Source organism: Parasteatoda tepidariorum, chromosome 6, assembly GCF_043381705.1.
Source record: "Parasteatoda tepidariorum isolate YZ-2023 chromosome 6, CAS_Ptep_4.0, whole genome shotgun sequence".
Taxonomy (NCBI): domain Eukaryota; kingdom Metazoa; phylum Arthropoda; class Arachnida; order Araneae; family Theridiidae; genus Parasteatoda; species Parasteatoda tepidariorum.
Genome location: NC_092209.1, coordinates 74,740,070 through 74,759,767, shown reverse-complemented (window position 1 = coordinate 74,759,767; position 19,698 = coordinate 74,740,070). Strand labels below are relative to the sequence as shown.

Here is a 19,698-nt window from a genome sequence, read left to right as displayed (position 1 = left end):
AAATGGAGCATATTCTCGCCGAATACGGTTGCCATACCTCCGATTGCTCCTTAGGAAATATGAGAAATGATTGGTTGTGGTATTTTGTCGCACAGACAGCTTGACCACCCCGTTTTATTTAGAAAATTTAAATTTGACAAATGCTTTTCTCCTATAAATATTTTTCATTTTTTTTCTAGGAAAGTTGGCACTACTTCCTCCAGCACGCGAAATGATTCCCTTCTGCGCATGATTGTATCATTTCCATTTTCTCCATTTTAGGGGTAGGTTGTTCAAAATTAATTAGCTGTTACAACGCATAACTAAATTCCAATTAATAATTTTGTGTATAAAAATTGAAATTTTGGAATTTATACTTCAAAAATTTAACCATTTCTATTTCGACTAATTTTTGATTTCTTTGTTTTTGTAATTTCAGGGATCTTACTGCGACAGAGCAGTTGACGCCATATCTGCTACTGTTATTTTATCGATAAATTTGCGTAGATTCACAGTTTTATATGACGTCTTCATTTTGTTTGATCGGTAAGTTATAATTATTTCGAACTGTTTTCTTTTTAAACTCAAATGGTCAATATATGACTGTAGCTTGTTATAGAGAAGCCTGAAGGGAAAAAATGCCCTAAATAGCCTTGATATTTTTCCCACCGTCCGTTTGATAAGTTCTCGTTCTAGCCTGATCGTGACACGTGGGCATGAGCGATGAATTTTTATATCGTAGCAATTTTTTGAGTTTTAAAATTTTCCAATTTTATTTTTATAAATAGAAACTGTTTAAAAGAATCCTCCTCATTGGTATTTTAATCAATACACTTTGTTGACGTGACCTTTTTGTAAAGCATATGTTCTATTCTTATCTCCCTTTTTCAAGCATTTCCTCTTCAAGTACTCGGAAATGAGGAAATATATTCAATATGTAATAATTTTAAATATTGTTTGAACAATTTATTATCGTTTTTAATAATTAATTTAACTGGATTTCTTAGCTATTAAGTTAGTGTTAGATGCAAATATTTATTTTAAGAAACTAGGACATATTAAATGCCACCTATTTAAAGTTATAAATATAAATACAAATGAAATTAAACCTTTACAATTTGATTGAATTAAAAATTTTAATAATAAAATGAGGGGTAATAAATATATAATTAATATTAAATAATAAAGTCAATTAAAGGAAAAACTTATAACTTGAGATTTTTAACCCAGATTAATTATCCTTCAAATTATTATTCTTAAATTAATTACTCTTAAATTTTATAATATAGTGGTCGTTAATTTTGTTGCTTAATTTAGGTCGCATTCAATCTTATCTGATGTATTAAAATAAGTTCATCTTATTGAGGATATTTACTATTGATTATATGTTTACATTTAGTCATATGTTTCAACTTCATATTGTTTGTGCATTTGCATTTTACTCTTGATTATATTGAAGATTGTTAATTAATAAAAAAAGAGATTTTTTAAGAATATTCTTTTAGCAGTTAATGATTTATTTTCTTTACTATTTGAATATTGTAGACTATGTGTTATGTTTAATGAATAAATTTCTTATTCTTTTGTTTAAATTATTAGTGAAAATTACTTAATTAGATTATTCAAGTTTTTTTAAGAATTAAAGTTTCTGATAATCTTAACTGCAAGTAGAGTGTCTGTTTTGACTAAGAGCATCTTAAAATGTCTTATCTTGTAGGTTTCAGTTGTAATTTAGTGCCTTTAATAACTGATATTGGAAAAAAGTTTAGGACTCCAACGTATGCGTTTAACTTTTCCAACACTTTTATATAAACAATCTTGTGTTTAACTTTGAAAATTTTGTAGGTTTCAGATAATTTATAAAGGCTCAAAGATTCATCTATAAATATTTATTTTAGTCTCTTTTTGAGGGAAATCACAGATAGTTATCTTAGTTTCTTCTTGAGGGAAATCACAGATAGTTATCTTAGTCTCTTTTTGAGGGAAATCACAGATAATTATTTATCTTAGTCTCTTTTAGAGATTTAAATCCAACCTAGTACTCATCAAAATCCAAGTCCTTCAAAGAAAATGGAGTTTTTAAATTTTTTGAACGTAAGAACTAGTCTGTATTAGTACAGATTTGTAGTAAATTTACAACATTATTAAAGCTAAATTTTTTTAGCCTAAAAATTTTTTTCTTCTGTCAGTCTTGGTCAAATTTGACAGGCTGCCATAATCACATCTTAATATTTTGTTTATTAAAATGAGAATTTGTTTACAAGATTCTTTAATATCTACATCTTAGCTCTCAAAATTTAAGTCATGATCTCTTAAAACAATCACAGATCAAACATTGTCTTAGAAACTTTTTATTAAATGATGCAATCTATCTTGGTATTAAAATTAGGTTTTAATAGGTTGGTAATAAATACTATTATTTTTACTAAATTAAAATTATGAAATGAAAAAATTTATAATATTTGATCATGTTTTGAAATTTTTTTTTCTAATTCTACAACTTGAGACTTGAGGTGGAATAAACCTATTTCTTCGAGGCTGGTTTTTTTCCACAATTAAAAGTTGCCTTTATGTTTGAAATGCTGTACTTCAGTTTTTAGCTGTAATTAGTTTAATAGTTATGATATATAAGTTAGAAAAAGTCTTTAAGAATAGCAGGGCTGATTGTGCTCCGGAAGTTTTCGGAGATCGAAGGTCCAGACGTTTAAAAAAATCATTGATCATAGAAGTTTCCGGAAATCAAATTTTCAAAGGTCGAACTTTAAAACGCGGTTAATTTTATTTGTTTGTAAGGGAGAGCCAGAAAGATACTTTATAAACTTTCATGATTAATATTAATTTTTTATCAGTAAATAGTTATTATAATCATAAACTCGAGAAAGAGACATATTTGTAAATTTTAATTATTTCTCCTGGTCCTCATAGGTATGTGTAATTTTAAATATATTTTAAGTCAACTGAGAAATATTGAGAAAAAGGAAAATAGATTTTTTTCAATTTAAACTTTTTTTTAATTATTTTTTATTTTAACTCAAGAAATTTTCCGGAATTTTGACTTGGGCTCACAATCACCCCAGGAATAGGTCTATTTCATATCTCGTTTTATGCATACTCAGTATGCTTACACAATCAAATAAATAGGTAAATGAATAGTAATACCACGCAACTGAATGTTGTAATGCAGTATGTTTTTATTAAAAATACAATTATAAAGTTGAAAAGTTATAAATATATAGTATTGAAAACAGTCTACAAGCATTAAAAATCAAAGAGGTCTATTTTAGCCAATGAACTAGAAATAAAGGTGATAGGTTTAAGAAGGAAAAAAATGTACACTTGTTTTTCATATCAGTTGACAGGTGTGAATACAGTCAGTAGATATGGTTACTTGAAACTGTTGATCTTGTCAAATCTCAAGATTAAATACGAGTCGATCAATAAAGTTATTGCCACAAAAAGTCTTACTAGATTTTTTTTTAGGAAAAAATTCTTACTGGATTTTTTTTAGGAAAAAATTCTTATTAGATTTTTTTAGTAAAAAGTCTTACTAGATTTTTTTTTAGGAAAAAGTCTAGAATATGCATATTAATTAAGATCTATTAAATTTAAACTTTATGGAAATGTGTATATTTTTATTGAATACCATCCAGAATCCATCCAGAAATATCCATCCAGATATTTAAGTTATTTTAGTTATTTTTTTAACATTCTTATCTAATATTCAAATAAAATTAAACTGTTAATTATTTAAGCAGAAGTAATTAAACTGTTGGTTAATATTAAATTTTGTAACTTATAAATGATAATTAATTCATACAATCATTTTTAAGTTTCATAATAATTAAACTTGCTGTATTTCTTACTTTAAAAGTATTCTTAATGAAAAAAAAAAAATATAAGAAAATTTCATGATATAACTTAGTAGGCAAAATTTAATTTCTTGTAACTGAACATATATACTTAAAAAATATCTAAATGGTTAATATAAGTTTTAAGCAGACTAACTAGTATGTCATAAAGGATATTTCAAAAAATTTATATATTTCTTTTTTTTCTTCAGCTAAAAAGTGCTAATATATCTTAAACTTAAAATGTATAGCTTAAATAATTTGAAATAAGTTTTATGATATATAAACTTTCTGCAAATTAAAAATCTGAATTTTAAAGCTTTTTGTAAGCAATTAATTGATGATTTTCTTGTAATTAGTTTCAACCCTTTTGTCAAAACCTAATTTTGAGGGAATTCGCTCAAAAATTTATATTTTTTGAAAATGTAATAGTTTTTATGAAAATTATTATATGTAATAGTAATATATCTGCAGTATGTTGAGTGTTTATAGTTTGAATAAATAATGGTTTAAAAATTTTTCATTAGATTAAGATTTATATACATATTTTTTAATTTGCTAAATGTAAGTGCTTATATTATTTCAAATTTTGAATTTCTATTTCTGACTTACAAAATTATGAATGATGTATCAGAACTTTATGCATAGTCAAAATGTCGCTAGTAAAATCTCCGTTATTTTATTTCTCCAATGTTGACTGGTATGTATATCTAAAATCTAAGACTGTTTTTGCTTAATTATAATAAGTGATATAAATTTTTCTGTGGTGGATGGTAACAAATTTGACGTGGATTGTGTTAATTTATATTATGCACATCTGTTAATGATAACTAGGCTAAATTTGCCGCCTAGCCCTATTAAGGATTGAAAGTTATGAGGTAGATTTAACAATATAACTTTAGAACTTGTTGTTTTACCATTAAGCACAAAACATCATTTTTTAAATTGATGACTTAAGTACTCAAGTACTTAACTTCATATTTTTATTTTTACTTTTTCTATAATTTTCAGAACACTTAGGTCGTGGAAATCCAGCTCACTATCAAGAAGACATTCTTGTGTCATCTAGTTTGACGAATATAGGATTACAAAGGTTTATGCATTGCCGAAAGCAGTGGGACATCAATTGGCAAGCTGTAAGGTAATTAAATTTTTTTTTGATGGATTACTATATAAGCAAGAATTTTAAGTTTGGTAATTGCAATTGTAATTTCGTTTCCAAAAAATATGTATAGACATTCAATGAAGTAATTAGTTACCTACAACAATGGGTATTAAGTTTTTAAAACTTTTAGTTTATTTCTGAGATAATGTAGATTATTAAAAAAAAAATTAGAGCTGATGTGAATTATCAGACTCTTTACAAAATGCAATAAGATAAAGAAAAATCAAATCTTAGCCTTGGTCTTTTTTGATTTGGTGCCAAAATAATATATCCAAAAAAAGCTGAATTAAAAAATTAGATACCATACCCACAAGTCTTTAATAATTTCAATTGAAAGAATAAATATCTAGATGGTTATTGGATCCGGTTTAAATTAACTTAATATTTTATAAGTTTAAAGAGCTAAAAGTAGTTTGAAGTTTTTTATATTTAGATGCATTTGTAATTATTCAGATTTTGAAAAGTGTTGGCTTCAAATTTTAAGTTTGTATGTGTGGGTGTTTTTAAATAGTGGTGCTTGTGTATTAGAAATTGGTGTGTTTTTCTATTTGCCTCATTGTAGTTATTCCATTTAACCAGATTTTGAATTTTTTTGATTTTGAATTTTTTATTTGGCAAATAAAAAAATTGTTCTAATACAAAGGTACCCATCACGGATAAATATTTTATTTTAATGAATTTTATCCATTTTTGGCTCTTGTAGGGGAAATTTAATACTCCTGCCTAACAGTAAGTAAATTTATTAGTCTTCATAGATTTTAATTTTTTTGCCACATGAATTAATGTATCAATCATATTAATCCTTGTTGTATTTATTTTTCTTGTTTAACTTATTTCTTTTGTTTCAAGTCTTTCGAAAGTCTAATGAAGTGTTATAAATTTATAGGGGTCTGTCTAGGTTTTTCTGAGAGGTACCTATTTTGTGAAAATTTAGACATAATTTGTGAAAATTAAAACTTATATTAAAAAATCAACACAAAAATATGGATTTATCATTTCTTAATAGATACAAAAATAAAATTTTAAGAAAAAGTATTTTGTGAAACTACCGTTTTTCCTAAAGTTAAATTTGTAAAGGTATTGCTAAACGGCAGTAAATTTGTCCTGGACAGACCCCTGATTTAGTATGAAGTCTAAAGTTGTGTTTTAATTTATAGGCCAATTTCATTAAGTAATGAATGATGTAAATGCATAAATTTCAATTCAAAGAAAAAACTACTTTCGTTACTATTTTGTAACTCCCAAGGCGACAATTCTTTCTTCCGTACATATCGCTGGTTCAAAACTAAAACGACACATCTTGCAAACGTGTAATGCCTGCAGATGTGTCGTTTTAGTTTTAAAGCAGCGATATGATCTTAGCTACATTCGTTGAACATTGTCAGTACAGCGACAATTGTCATCATACTGACGTGAGCCCCATTAATAAACACTTACTCATTTATATAGCGTGGATACTATTTCTTCAAAACACTTAAAATTATACCAATCTTTAATCATTGCTTTAGCAGATGCACAGCAATAAAAATTTAACTCCACTCATTAAATCCTTTCACATACAACAGATTCACTTAACACAGCAAAGTCAACATTCTAGGGCTCTTTTCAGAACGCAGTATGTCTCTAATTAAAAATTATAGTCACACAGCAGACATACTAAGATTCTGTTCATCACATCTAAATAAATTTTAAAATTCTTAATTTATCGTGAAATTGCAGCCAGATTAAAAAACATCTAAGCAAATAGTTAACCTTAAAATATCTGAGTGGATTCCAGACTAGGTAATCACATTTAGAATTTGAAAGGTCTTTCCTTAGCTCCTCTCGCTCTATCGTAGCTTTATAATCCATAGACCATATTTTGATTGCGCAACAGGACACTGAAAAAATTAGACAATTAAACAACGGTCACTTTACTGCTAACTATAAAAATTAAGGTCAGTGACTCTGGCTGTAATACTCTTTGAATTTACCTGACATGAATATTCCATTTTGTTTGTGTTGTAAAGTAAAAAAGTGCCTTAATGGAAATAAGAATACAATAATTGAAAACTAAATTCTATTCCTAAATATATCAATGGTGAATGATTGTAATATATATGTTAGTCATTATATGAATTGTTAAAATTTTTTTAAAATTATTTTGTAAATATAATTATTTACAAAATTGTTTAAAAATTTTTTTAAAAAGTGATTGCTGTAATTGTTTTTTGATACTCATAGACTTCAAATTTTTAGAAGTTACACTTTCAATTATATCTGAAGTATCAGTTTTATGTAATATTACTCCTTAAATTGTTTTTATATTTTAAATTTAATGCTCATTGTTAATTTGCTTTTATTATTGAAGATCTTTAACCTCATTAAAATTCAAACTTTTTTGAGTTAAATATTATGTTAAAATAGATTGCTTTAAAACTTTTAACTATACTAACCCTTAATTTACCAAATTATTGAAATATAATAAAAAATGTGTAGAGCTTTATGTCCCGTTAAATGTCTTATACTTTGATTAATATTCAATATTTTCTAAATTTTCATAAAATGTTTAATTTAGGGATTAACCATATTATAAAATTTTAATTCAAGTTAAACATTTAATACTTTGATAATCAGTTGAAAATGTTAATAAATTAATGAAAAAAATATCAAAGAATTGTTTGCAAAATTGAAATAAAAAGCTGAAAATTAAGGAGCCATAAAATTGTATTCTCGAGGAAATATCAACTAAATAGTTCCATGGGTAACATTCAACTTTAATAATGTTTTGATAACTAGTAATGATAAACTAAAAAATATTACAGGGGCCAACAAGTGGAATATTTTGTTTTGTTTCAGTGCTTTAAATATTAACTTTTTTTAAATTTTCTCTTGGAAGTGTATCTAGTGAAATAATAAAATAATTTTTGTTGTCCAGCATGTTAGAGAATGTTTTTCTGAATGTATGGGTCATGTTTTAGGGTGCTTTGTAACCATCAAAAATTACGGCCATTCAGATCGTGACTTTCCATCTCCTCAGCCTCATCTCCCAGCAATCTGTTCTTGACAGCAAGCAGGGAATCTGGCAGGCCAGTTTCTTGCACTTCTTTCTCTACCCACATTCTAAAAAAGCTTTTTGATCCCTCCACTAATTAATTTCAGTTTTAATCATGAGTAACATCAACGTCAATCGTAGTCTTTCTGACCAATTTTACCGCTATAAGATGCCAAAGCTCCTTGCCAAGGTAATTATGTTTTCTCTCTCATTATTTATAATTTATTATTGCAACTTTTAAGTAATATGTAATTTATTATATACTTTTGTATGAAAGACTGAAGAGGATGACGATGTGGTGATAAGCCAATTTTCTTAAGCGAAGTTCTTTAATCAAAATTGTTCTTTAGTTTTGTTTTCAAAATTTTATTATTTAAATTACTTGTTGGCAGCAGGATATACAGAAACATCTTATTTCCTGTTTGGAAAAAATCCTGTCCTGAACAATGTGGCTTGTCATATTGTCTTGTCATTGAAATTGATTGAAAATGTGGCTTGTCATCTCGTCCCAAGCCTTTCATGTGTGTACTCAAAAGCTGTTTATTGCAGAAGCATATTCACTTTACTTTACATGAGTTAAAACTTTCCTTTAAGTTAACTATTCAATCAAAAATTCCTCATTTAAATAATTATTATTACCCGTAATTTTTTTCGAGCCATGAGTCAGTAAGAATCATGATTTTGCCAGAATCATTGCATAAAACTCTAAATATGAAATAGTATTATATTAATACATGATAGTGTCAGCTCAGGAATTTAAATAAAATTAAATTTAGATAGTAGAATTTATATAATTTTATTGAATATATCCTAAATCAAATTTAATTCAAACAACAACTAAAATTATTTTTGAAAAAATTCATGATTATCTTGCATTATCAGATCGGAAAAATTAACTATATTTTAAAACTGGCAATTAAACATCGGTTGAAACGTTAGCCATGTAAAAATGCTTCCAGATTAAATAAACTCATACCTGCTGTTTTTTAACAAAAACTCCTGTATTTTACGACTATCTCCTGTTTACCCATATGTTCTCAAATTTCTCCATTTAGGTAAATAATGAAAAAAAAAAATTCGTTTTAAAATAATTGGAAGACTTCTATTTTAGTGATGAGTTTATAATCTTATCCTTTGCTTTAATATTTTTGTAGTTCTTGTTTTAGATTTTTATTTATTAATTTTGAATATTTGATATAGGTGGAAGGAAAGGGCAATGGCATTAAGACTGTAGTGGTAAATATGGTTGAAGTAGCTAAGGCCTTGAATAGACCTCCAACATGTAAGTTCTCATTTCTGTAGTTAATAAATTTAATTTCTTAGTATAAGTACTTGACTGACTTTATTAACTATTTAACTTTTTTCAACTCACTATTAGCTCCATGCTTAATTTATATATTTTTTTTCCTGAAAGTTTTCATTCTGTAACTCTTGAAACAGCAAAAGAAAAAAACCTAATTTGTTGCTTTTTAAAAATTTAGAATTCTAGATTGCTTAAGATTAATTTGTTACAAAATCAGTTTTGTTAAAAAAGCAAAACAATTATTTTGTTTTAATAATATTTTAACATGATAAAATGCATTGTTATTTATGAGGTATTATTTGACATCAAATCGACACATGTGTAGAATTTTTGTTGACTGCTTAGCCTTTGAAACTTAATGATTTTTTCCTGTATAAAAACACTTATTTTAATTTTATTTTAGACCCAACCAAATATTTTGGATGCGAACTTGGTGCTCAAACACAGTTTGACTTGAAAAATGAGCGTTATATTGTTAATGGTTCTCACGAAGCTGCAAAGCTACAGGATCTCTTGGATGGGTTTATCAAGAAATTTGTTTTGTGTCCTTCTTGTGACAATCCGGAAACTGTTTTGGTAAGTAACTTAAATAATTTTCTTATAAACTGCTGCCTTGTTATAAATTTTAATGAACTAAAAGAGCGATTATTTTGTTAGGTTGTGTAGCATTTTTAAAAAGTGCTTAAATGTGCTTGTTTTTGAATGACATTTTTTAACAGCCCATAAAAATACTTTTTTTTATTCGAAGTTTGTAAAAAGTGCTTAATTTTCTATCCTTTAAAACGAGATTTTTTCTTTGCCGTATTGATTGTCTTTCTGTATTACAAAAATGTTTGCAATTTTCTCTAATTTTTATCGGAAACTAGTTATTTTATCATGATTATGCAAAATTTTTGAATAATTTTATCGATTTTATGTTTACAAATTAAGATTTTTAAACTAAATAAAAAAATTTTATAACTGCACAGATCCTAATTGATTTTTTTTTTGGAAAGTGATTAAAAATATTTTCTGAGTGCTTAAAGTACTTAAAAGGTGTCTATTTTTTTGTTTGAAAAATCTGGCTGCTCACCTTGTTTTTTTCTTAATTAGTCTCTTAAGTTGGATATCATAACACAAAAAAAAAAAAGTTTTCCGTATGCAAACTTTCGATATAATTGAGCACATAAGAAACATAAAATTAAAGTTGAAAATTTTTTTTTGTTGATGTTTTTTGTTTTCCTAAGCTTTTTGCTTTGTTTATGAATAATTAATAGTATAAAACATTGCTAGTTTTTTTTTTTAAGATTCATTTATTCATATATAAGTTCATTATTTTACCATCGATCTTATGTTGTGAATATATAAATGCTTAAGATTTATGTGTTGTCTGTTTAATTAATGCCTCCTTTTTTTAAATGTAGAATGTCCTCCCGAAGAAAGGTGTGATAAACACAAAATGCATTGCTTGTGGTTATAGTGGACAACTTGACTCGACTCACAAGTTAACTACATTTATTCTTAAAAATCCACCTGGACAAGTGAGTACATTTTCTTATAATTTTATGTATCCTACTCAAATTGTGTGCGTATATTATTTATTTTAATTTTTAAAATTCAATCCTGAAGACATTGAGATGATCCATGAAGACCCTGATCTGACTAATTTAACATTTTCTTTGTATGTGAGAAATTAATTTAATGGAATATTAATCTTTTAATGGGATATTTAATCTTTAGATAGAAAGTTTGAATGTGTTTAAAAATGGATTAGGTTTTTTAATTTTAATTGTTAAGGATAGTAAGTTCTGCAATAATAAATCTTGTTTTCTCTAGCTGTATTAAAGTCTTTAATCTTGTAGACTTGCTTCTTGTAAATGTATGAATTCTATCTGGAATTACTTGTATTATGTTTTTTTTTTCCTAAGGAAAATTATCCCACTTTACCTAAAATATAAATCCAATTTTTAAAGATAATGTTTAAGCAGTTTTCGAATTAGTAGTAAATTGAAGCAAATTCATTGGAAATAAATCATAAAATAGTTGAAAACAAGAATTGTTTAAGTTTTTTTTTTTAATGTGCATTGTTACATGCATTTTAAAATTTAATGGAATTTTAGATTTTTCAAGAAAATATTCTTAACTTTAAGCTTAGTGCCTAACAAATATTGAGTGCATTAGTGGTTACAGGACCTTGCCAATGGCAAAATGCTCTCTTAATCATAACAGAAAAACTCCAGCTACACTTCTAAGTTATGTGAAATAGCTAAGGAGGGGGGGAATTTCAAGTAAAAATTTAATTGCTTGAAATATCGCAGTCCCCTCTTAATTTAAAAGTTTTTACTTCAAATTAACTTCTTACATATTTTTAAAATAGGAAGATATTTTTTACAATATCAGTTTAACTTAAAAACACTTTTATGGGTTTGGTTTATAATTTAGAATTCTATTTTCTTGTTTAAATATTGCAGTGATTGATTTGTATTTGCTTGAAAGGGTAAAAAACACTTAATAATTTGATCTCTGAAGTTATTCTGACCCTGAAGTGCTCTCTTTTTTTCAAAAAAAGAAGAAAAAAAAGAAATTTTTTTTTTTACAACTATTGGATGTGTTTCAGGATCCAACTAAAACCACTGGTTCAACCAAGAAAGGCAAAAGAAAAAGTAAGGATGAGAAAACTCCCAAAAAGCAACAGAATGGTGATGATAGTGGTTCCCATAGTCCAAATCATGATTCAGACATGGAGAATGGATCACCAGAAAAGGTATACTACTTGGCACCTTTTGTTTTAAAATCAGTTATACTTGGTACAATGTTAAATCCGTTCCAGCATAGCTAGGTTTTTATAAGAAACTCTTTTATATTTTTGTATATAGCAATATTTTTGTGATTCAAAAAAATTTCTACTAAATTTCAGTTCGAATAATCCCCTCTAAAAAGTCCTTTTCGCTGTATTTTGGCCCACTGGTCTTATCTGAAGAAAATTGACATAGCTTTTTTTCTTGTCAAAACAGAATCCGGAGAATTCGACTAGTAAGGAGAATCTGTAAGAGTAACAACAAAATTTTTATGCATAAGTTTTTTTAAAAAAATATTACGTCAGTCACTCACTATGCTTTAAAAACTATAGAGAAATGTATTATTTAGGAGTAATGGAAATGAAGGAAATAAAAATATGAGCACCGAAGCCGACGTCTTCAGGGGGTACCGGCCCCGGTAGCCAAAGAACAAAGCCATTTCTAATTGAGGGAGAAGCAAATGCCTAAATTAACTCCCACAGTACCCCGATGGTTTTGTATTGAAGTCCAGGAAAAAACAGGAAATACAAATAACAAATTTAGAAAAGAAACTCAAGCAAAATCATCAGAAAAATAAAAACTGTTTTTATTTTTTAATAATTCCGTACCTGGGCTTTTTTTTGCCATTAAAATAAACTTCAATATTCTAGAGGCGTAAAGTTCTTTTTTTTTCTTCTTCCATTTTATTTTCTGAAACCATTAAAATTTTAGTATTAATGGCTTTAATGAGTTTTTTGTACCTTATTTAGTAAAAAATAATCTGGATCCGCTAACGTAGCGTTTTTCCAATATCTCTTGCTTTAAGACTAGTAGGGAATAAATTATTGAATTGGTTTTTCACTTAAAATATGTTTTAAGATAGTGGTTCAATGCTAATAAGGGGACATTTCAGTGACAATTATTGGAAATTATAGAATAATTGGACATTGTAAATAAATATTGGAATAATTAGAAATCTTTCCTTTGAAGCTTTTATAATAGTTTGTATAATGTGTGAGATTTTTATCTCAAAAATGTTTAAAGCCTATATTTCTAATTTACCAATATGATCGTGAATTCAGTAGTAGCAAATTGTTCTATTATATTAGCTAAACCTTTGTATACATATCTATGGTTTTGGTGGTGTTGTGAAAGTTAGGAATAGATTCTACTAAGGAAATTTGTTATGGAAATTGAATTCTGATTATCATGAAGATAATAAATAAAACTTTCATTTTATAGGATGACGATGATGATTGGTGTGACGGCACTGATGCTGAATCTGTAGCTAGGCGCATGGAGAGTTTAACAACCGGAGCTAAAACTCTAATGCTCAATGATGATTTAGAAAAATCCCCCCAAGAAAGACTAGATTTATTCTATGAATTTGTTAAGGTACAATTGATATACCATTTTATATATATTATAAAGTTAAAAATAGAGAGAAAACATAAAAAATAATGGATTTAAGAAAAGAGAAGAAGAAAGATTATTTAAGTAAAATATTTTTAAAAAATATTAAAAACAAAATAACTTTTTAATTTTCTTTTTTCTTTTTATCCTTTTTGTTTTTATTGTGCTATATATGTATATGTAGATATATATGAAAGTACACACGTCCTGATAAATCTGGGCTGTTTCATTCTCGGTATTTTAAACACTTCTTACTGTCTTTAAATAGTAATTGTGAAACATTTTTGTAATTGCTGTTGTTAAGCTTAGTAGTAATAACAGCATTCAATAACATATTCATTAAATAGTGGGCTTTTGAGAATTTATAAATTCTGTACATTTTAAAATTTCATGTTCAACTTGGAAAGAATCTTTAGTTAAGTGGTTTAAGAATTTAATTAAGTGTGGTGCTTTTAACTATTACATTGTGAAACCTCAGAAAATGAACTAAAAATGGTGCAGGTCCATTCATAACTTTTTAGGTAGAGATATGGTTTAGCACTAATGCCACTAATTTATGTGATGAAGCATTCTAATGAATTATGCAGCAACATTTCCCATATTTTTCTAAATCTCTGATATTCATCCTCAATAATGATTTTAATTCTTTAAGTAAAAAAATAAATAAAATCTTTTGAGAGGTTAAAATTTAATTTCCTTTGTGTTTTTTTTAGAAACATAAAGAAACTGGAACCATTGAAAACCTGCAAAAAGAATTGGTTGGTGAGGCTGAGAGACTTGATATTAAAGATAAGGCTGTGTTAGTCTTGTGTGAATTGTTGCTTGGGGAGCACATCATTCAAGAAGTTAAAACTCACAGACTTTTGTTTTTAAGAGTAAGTTTTTATTTTTAGTGTTATTTTGGTTGTTATTAAGAGTTAATTTGCTTGGGTGAGTGCTAAATGTTTTTTTCTTTCTTTAGTTTACCCATGGGAGTCAAAAAGCCCAAAAATATTTGATGGGTGGATTGGAACAAGTAATCAATTTGCATAAAGATAACTTAATTGTCAAGGTTCCACACATTTTGAAAGCATTTTATGATACTGACATTTTGGAGGAAGAAGTGTTAATAGATTGGTCGCAGAAGGTAAAAATTGTCTACTTTGTATTTCAGCTCTAAACACAGCATAGTATTCTTTTTGTTACCTAATTTAAGTGAAAAAATTTTGTTAATCGATACAAAAGTCTTACATTTCATTAGCAAGTAGTAAATATAATTATACAGATTCTTTTTTGGCCAATAAACTCTTCAGCATTTTGTATGGTAACATTTATCATAGGGCTCATGTTAACTAAAAGAAACTTTATTTGGATTATAGCATCAATTTTGAGCTTAAATAGACCAATTTAGTATTTTATTCAATTGTCATCTTCTTTAATATCTCCTTTTTATGTAACCAAAACCACTGGATTCCTCATATCAGAAAGGGCATAACTTTGAATTTATGTAATAAATAGTTTATGTGGATAAAATTTTTTTCTCTCAGCAACAATGTTAAGTGACTGTGTTAAAGTTATTTTTTATTCTTGTAGGTGTCCAAAAAATATGTAAATAAGGATGTAGCTCAAGAAATTCATGATAAGGCAAAACCTTTTATTAAATGGCTTCAAGAGGCTGAGGAAGAGGAGTCTGGAGACAGTGATGAGGATGATGATGAAGAAGCAGTTGAGGTACTTAATTTTCTTTTAAAATTTTGAAGTAGATAAACTTTAGATCTGTTTGTTTATACTTCTCTTAATGAACTTAGTTCTCTTCAGTAAAACAAAAGATTCTTGGAAATTATTAATGGAATGATTATACATGTTAAGATTAAGTCTTTCGTCTACACCAAGGTCAGGGGTCTGTCTAGGTTTTTCTGAGAGGTACCTATTTTGTAAAAATTTAGACATAATTTGTGAAAAATTAAAAAATATATATAAAAATCCAACACAAAAATATGGCAAGAATATAGATTTATCATTTCTTAAGGAATACAAAAAAATTTTAAGAAAAAGTATTTTGTGAAACTACCCTTTTTTCCTGAAGTTGAATTTGTGAAGGTACCGCTAAACGGTAGTAAATTCGATCTGGACAGACCCCTGACCTTATAAATTGTCCTTACTTGGAAGAAGCCTTTTCTTTATAAGATAAAAAGCTGTAATTGTAACCACAAGTAGTTTTTTTGTATTTGCTAGGCTAATTTAAAAAAAATATATTGTAAAACAAAAAAGTGGAATGACTGAGCATTCTGGTGTCGAATATCTGGTTGAAGGAAATCTGTCATTCGAATGCGGTGACTTAAGTTTTTAAAATTATGCTAACAGTATTTTACAATTAAAAATTATTGTAAGCAATTAAAAAAATATTTATTTAAAATTAGACTGAATACTCCATAGCTTATAACTGTTTTCCCTGTCATTTTTTTTTTAAAAAATTTAGTTTTTAATTTTCTTAGTTCAATTATTTATAAAATAATTGGCATAAATTTTCAAAATTTTAAATTTCTTTGTCTTTTTATTTTTTAATGTTACTAATTAGAGATCATTAAGATGTAGTACAATTACTTTTCAAATTACAGTACAGATTATCCGTGCACGGATTATCTGTGCTCATTCCGGAGTCACATGAAAAATATAAAGAGAAACATTTTCAAGATTAAAAAGATCTTATTCATGAAGTTGTAACACTACCAAATTTTTGGAAGCAATATTTATTATTGGATTGAAGTATATGGAATATCAGCAGCTTGGTCTTTGGTAAAATCGTCTACTTTATCTCGATCTTGGAGAAAGATCATGTCGCTTGATGAACAATCTTCTTCAGATGTTCAAGAAAAATACGATTTCAGTATTCTCTAACAAGCAAAAGAAATCTGAGGTTTCAAAATTCTTGGCGAAGAAAATTTTGTAGATTTTTTTTCAAAGTGATGCATGTGAACTTGACTTCCAGTATTTGACAGATGAAGACATCATTATGTTGTTAAATAAAATAATGATGATACAGTGTTTTCACTACAGCGCGAGAACGCGAGAATCTCGCATATTTTTTTCTTTTCTCGCATTAAAAAATTATTACTGCGAGAAATTCGCGTATTCTATAAATAAATTTCAAAATTCGCGAATTTCTCACATTTTGAAAAAAGCTTCGAATTACGNGATGCATGTGAACTTGACTTCCAGTATTTGACAGATGAAGACATCATTATGTTGTTAAATAAAATAATGATGATAGTAACTGATGCAGAAGATATAGTAAATGAGGGAAATACAATTCCTCATTCTGCTGCTCTGTGGAAATTTTATTAGATTATATGGGAGGATTTGATTACGGTGACATTACTGCGGTTCGTAAAACATGTGTATCAATATATGACGAAGACGCATTACACATTTTTTTAAAAGGAAAATTCCTAGTTTGATGTTATACAGCATGCAAATGTCAGTAATTTTTATATTTTTTGTACTGATATTGATTTTTTCTTTAAAGGAGTTTTCGGACTATCCATGCTTTTTGATTGTCAGTGCGACCTGTACCGGTGATAAACCCGGATAATCGGGAGTGCACTGTATTCACGAAATATAAAGAACAACATTGTACTGATCTGATAATTTGTTATTTCTATAAATATTAATATAGGAATAAAAATATAAGTGATTAATAAATTTAATTATCAATTGTTATTGAAGTTTTTTGGGATTTGTACTTAAGAAAATTGTAAGTAAAAAAAAAAAAAAAACTATTTTCATTAGTACTATTTGTGATCTGGCAAGAGAATACAAACCATCTCTTTTTGAAAAATTTCCTTATATACTCATTTTCTGCTGTGTAATTTATTGACAATATTGGAATTGAGTTTTAATTAACCTGAAATGAATACCAAGGCAGAGGTTTTCTTAATTGGAATGATATATTTATATTCTTTTTCCAAACAGGTTGTTTATTCTGATCGTCACATCAGCACATCAATAAGTGTGGAAAAAGAGGCACCTAAACCTGTAAAGAAAGAAGTCTCTGCCGCTGATAATGAGGATGATGATTTGGATATAGATGCCATATAATCTTTTTTTTTTTTTTTTTTTGCTAATTCTATGTCTAGCACATATACATTGATATTTGTGATATTCTTTTCTTTGTTTTAATTGTATCATACCTTGTTACCCAATGCATCCCGATGAGGAATATGCTTTTTCAGACTTTCTGCGTTTTAAAAATTGTTTTTGTCTAGCTTTTTTGGAACTACATATTTGTAATTTGATTTTCTTCCATGAGAAAATCTAGGGGTATCACAAAACATCTTTACCCCTTTTTGTTTTAGGATGAAATATTTAGTCATTTTTTTTTCATTGTATTTTGTAATGGTGTAAAAAAGGAGCTTAAATAAATCAGCAACAAATGTATATTGACTTGTTAATTTTTCTTTTTACTGTACTCTATATGCATATCTCATAAAAACTAACTTTAATATTAATAAATTATAACTTGGTTTTGAAACTTGTAACACAAGATACTTATGAAAAGTATTTTTATTCTTTATATGATATAAATTGTGAAAACAATTCAGGGTTGATATATTACCTGCTGCAGGGACAAATTGTCCTATCAAAAGCGAAAAATAGTAACATTTATAAATAATATACTTCCCTAATTTTTACATAAGTGATTTCAGATCTTAATTTTTTTTCTTCAAAATTTTTAGTGATCTTCCGGTTAAAAAAATTTTTTTAGAACGCAGCATTTTATAAGTATCATGTGAGAAGATGGTCATAAGACTTATAGGAAGAAAGTTAGTTTCAAAACTTTACATTCATTATATTTTAAGTTATATAATAACTTTAAATACTTCCTAGTTATTTAAAAACTGAAATATGCTAAGAGTTCTTTCCTGCTGTAGAATGAAGTCTGCATTCAAGTTATTAGGTTTTTGTAGAATTTAAAGATAATTGTCATTTATCCCTGTGTAAATTTCTGGTATGTTTGATTTATAAAGTAACCACTGACAAAGAAAAATGAAAATAAAGTGCAGAATTACGCATTTTTTGGGTGGGGTGACTATTTTTTGTGAGGCTTTGCAGATTAAGGATAGAGTGTGATTAGTATGACAACCACTGCTAACGTTGTATTAAATGTGACACAGATTATCTGGAATCTTAATTTTTTATCTTATGGAAATATTCTTAAATGGTTAACTTTTTATAAATTTTTTCTGACTGTCATTTTAAAAGAAAAATTTCTATAAAAACCTTGGTGCTGAGAAAAGGCAAAATTAATTGTATTTAACTTAATAGTTTCTGAAAGGGTAAATTTATAGAGTTATAATGCTTATCACACAACATCAAAAAGTCACAATCAACTGAGTTGGTAATCTTTCCATTTTTTAAATTTTTGTCCGCATTCAGTGTTCAGAATTGAATTGTAAAACATCAATAGAAAAATAGATAATAAAAGTGTGGATAGCATTCGAAATCTTGTATGCGCAGGAAAGGGTAATTTAATTGAGCCAGTGCAAGCAGTCATGTTCTGCAGAAAAAAGTGCTACCTCTACTTTCAGGGAGTTCTAGCAGCATATAATTTAACACATTGACTGCCATGATACCCATATTTGGGTGACAGCAAAGTTTCTGATCAGGCTGCGTCACCAATATTGGGGTGATGTTGATTTGACTACTTGTGAAGGATATTTGTATATATTTAAAAAGATATTTCACAGGAAGCAACAAAACTATTGAATTGTTATAAAAGTAATACAAAAATGATTGCGAGTCTCGTGAAAGCTTACTTGTTCACGGCTATTTGACTCTCATAGAAATAACTTTTTCTTTTCGAAATTTTAACTAATTAAAGAATTTAAATTATGCTCCTCTTTACTCTGCGAAGATTCAAACTGATCTTGTAAAGTGGCGAGATGAGAAACATGCGAAGCAACAAATTACAGGGATGAGATTCTTCCGCAGATTTCCGCTTTTTCTCAGATTTTTCCNATATTGTAAAGTGGCGAGGAGAAACAGATGCGAAGCAACAAATTAACAGACATGATACCATGGAAACAAACTAAGCTAGATATTCTAGGACCGCCAGAGACTCGCATTATTAACATATCAGTGGGGGTACTTAGAATACGCTTCGTATAACGGTACTTGCGGCCTGAAGATTTCCCAATGATATTTATAGCATAAGTAAATAA

At 27.5% G+C, this 19,698-nt stretch overlaps 1 protein-coding gene across 4 annotated transcripts; it reads left to right on the top strand.

Moving 5' to 3' along the window:
• LOC107455338 (eukaryotic translation initiation factor 5) lies at positions 1-17,914 on the top strand. 4 transcript variants are annotated; one of them, XM_016072862.3, is made up of 14 exons: positions 1-263; positions 419-525; positions 4,839-4,968; positions 5,696-5,721; positions 7,953-8,216; positions 9,227-9,308; positions 9,733-9,905; positions 10,733-10,849; positions 11,926-12,072; positions 13,328-13,480; positions 14,212-14,373; positions 14,460-14,624; positions 15,071-15,208; positions 17,450-17,914. In XM_016072862.3, the coding sequence occupies exons 5-14, from the start codon at positions 8,142-8,144 to the stop codon at positions 17,573-17,575; spliced, it is 1,338 nt and encodes a 445-aa protein (XP_015928348.1). In that variant the 5' UTR covers positions 1-263; positions 419-525; positions 4,839-4,968; positions 5,696-5,721; positions 7,953-8,141; the 3' UTR covers positions 17,576-17,914. The 4 variants fall into 4 exon arrangements, with proteins under 4 accessions (XP_015928348.1, XP_015928350.1, XP_071038731.1 ...); XM_016072863.3 differs by having other exon boundaries at positions 256-326; XM_016072864.3 differs by lacking the exon at positions 5,696-5,721 and having other exon boundaries at positions 36-263.
• The last annotated feature ends 1,784 nt before the right edge of the window (positions 17,915-19,698 follow it).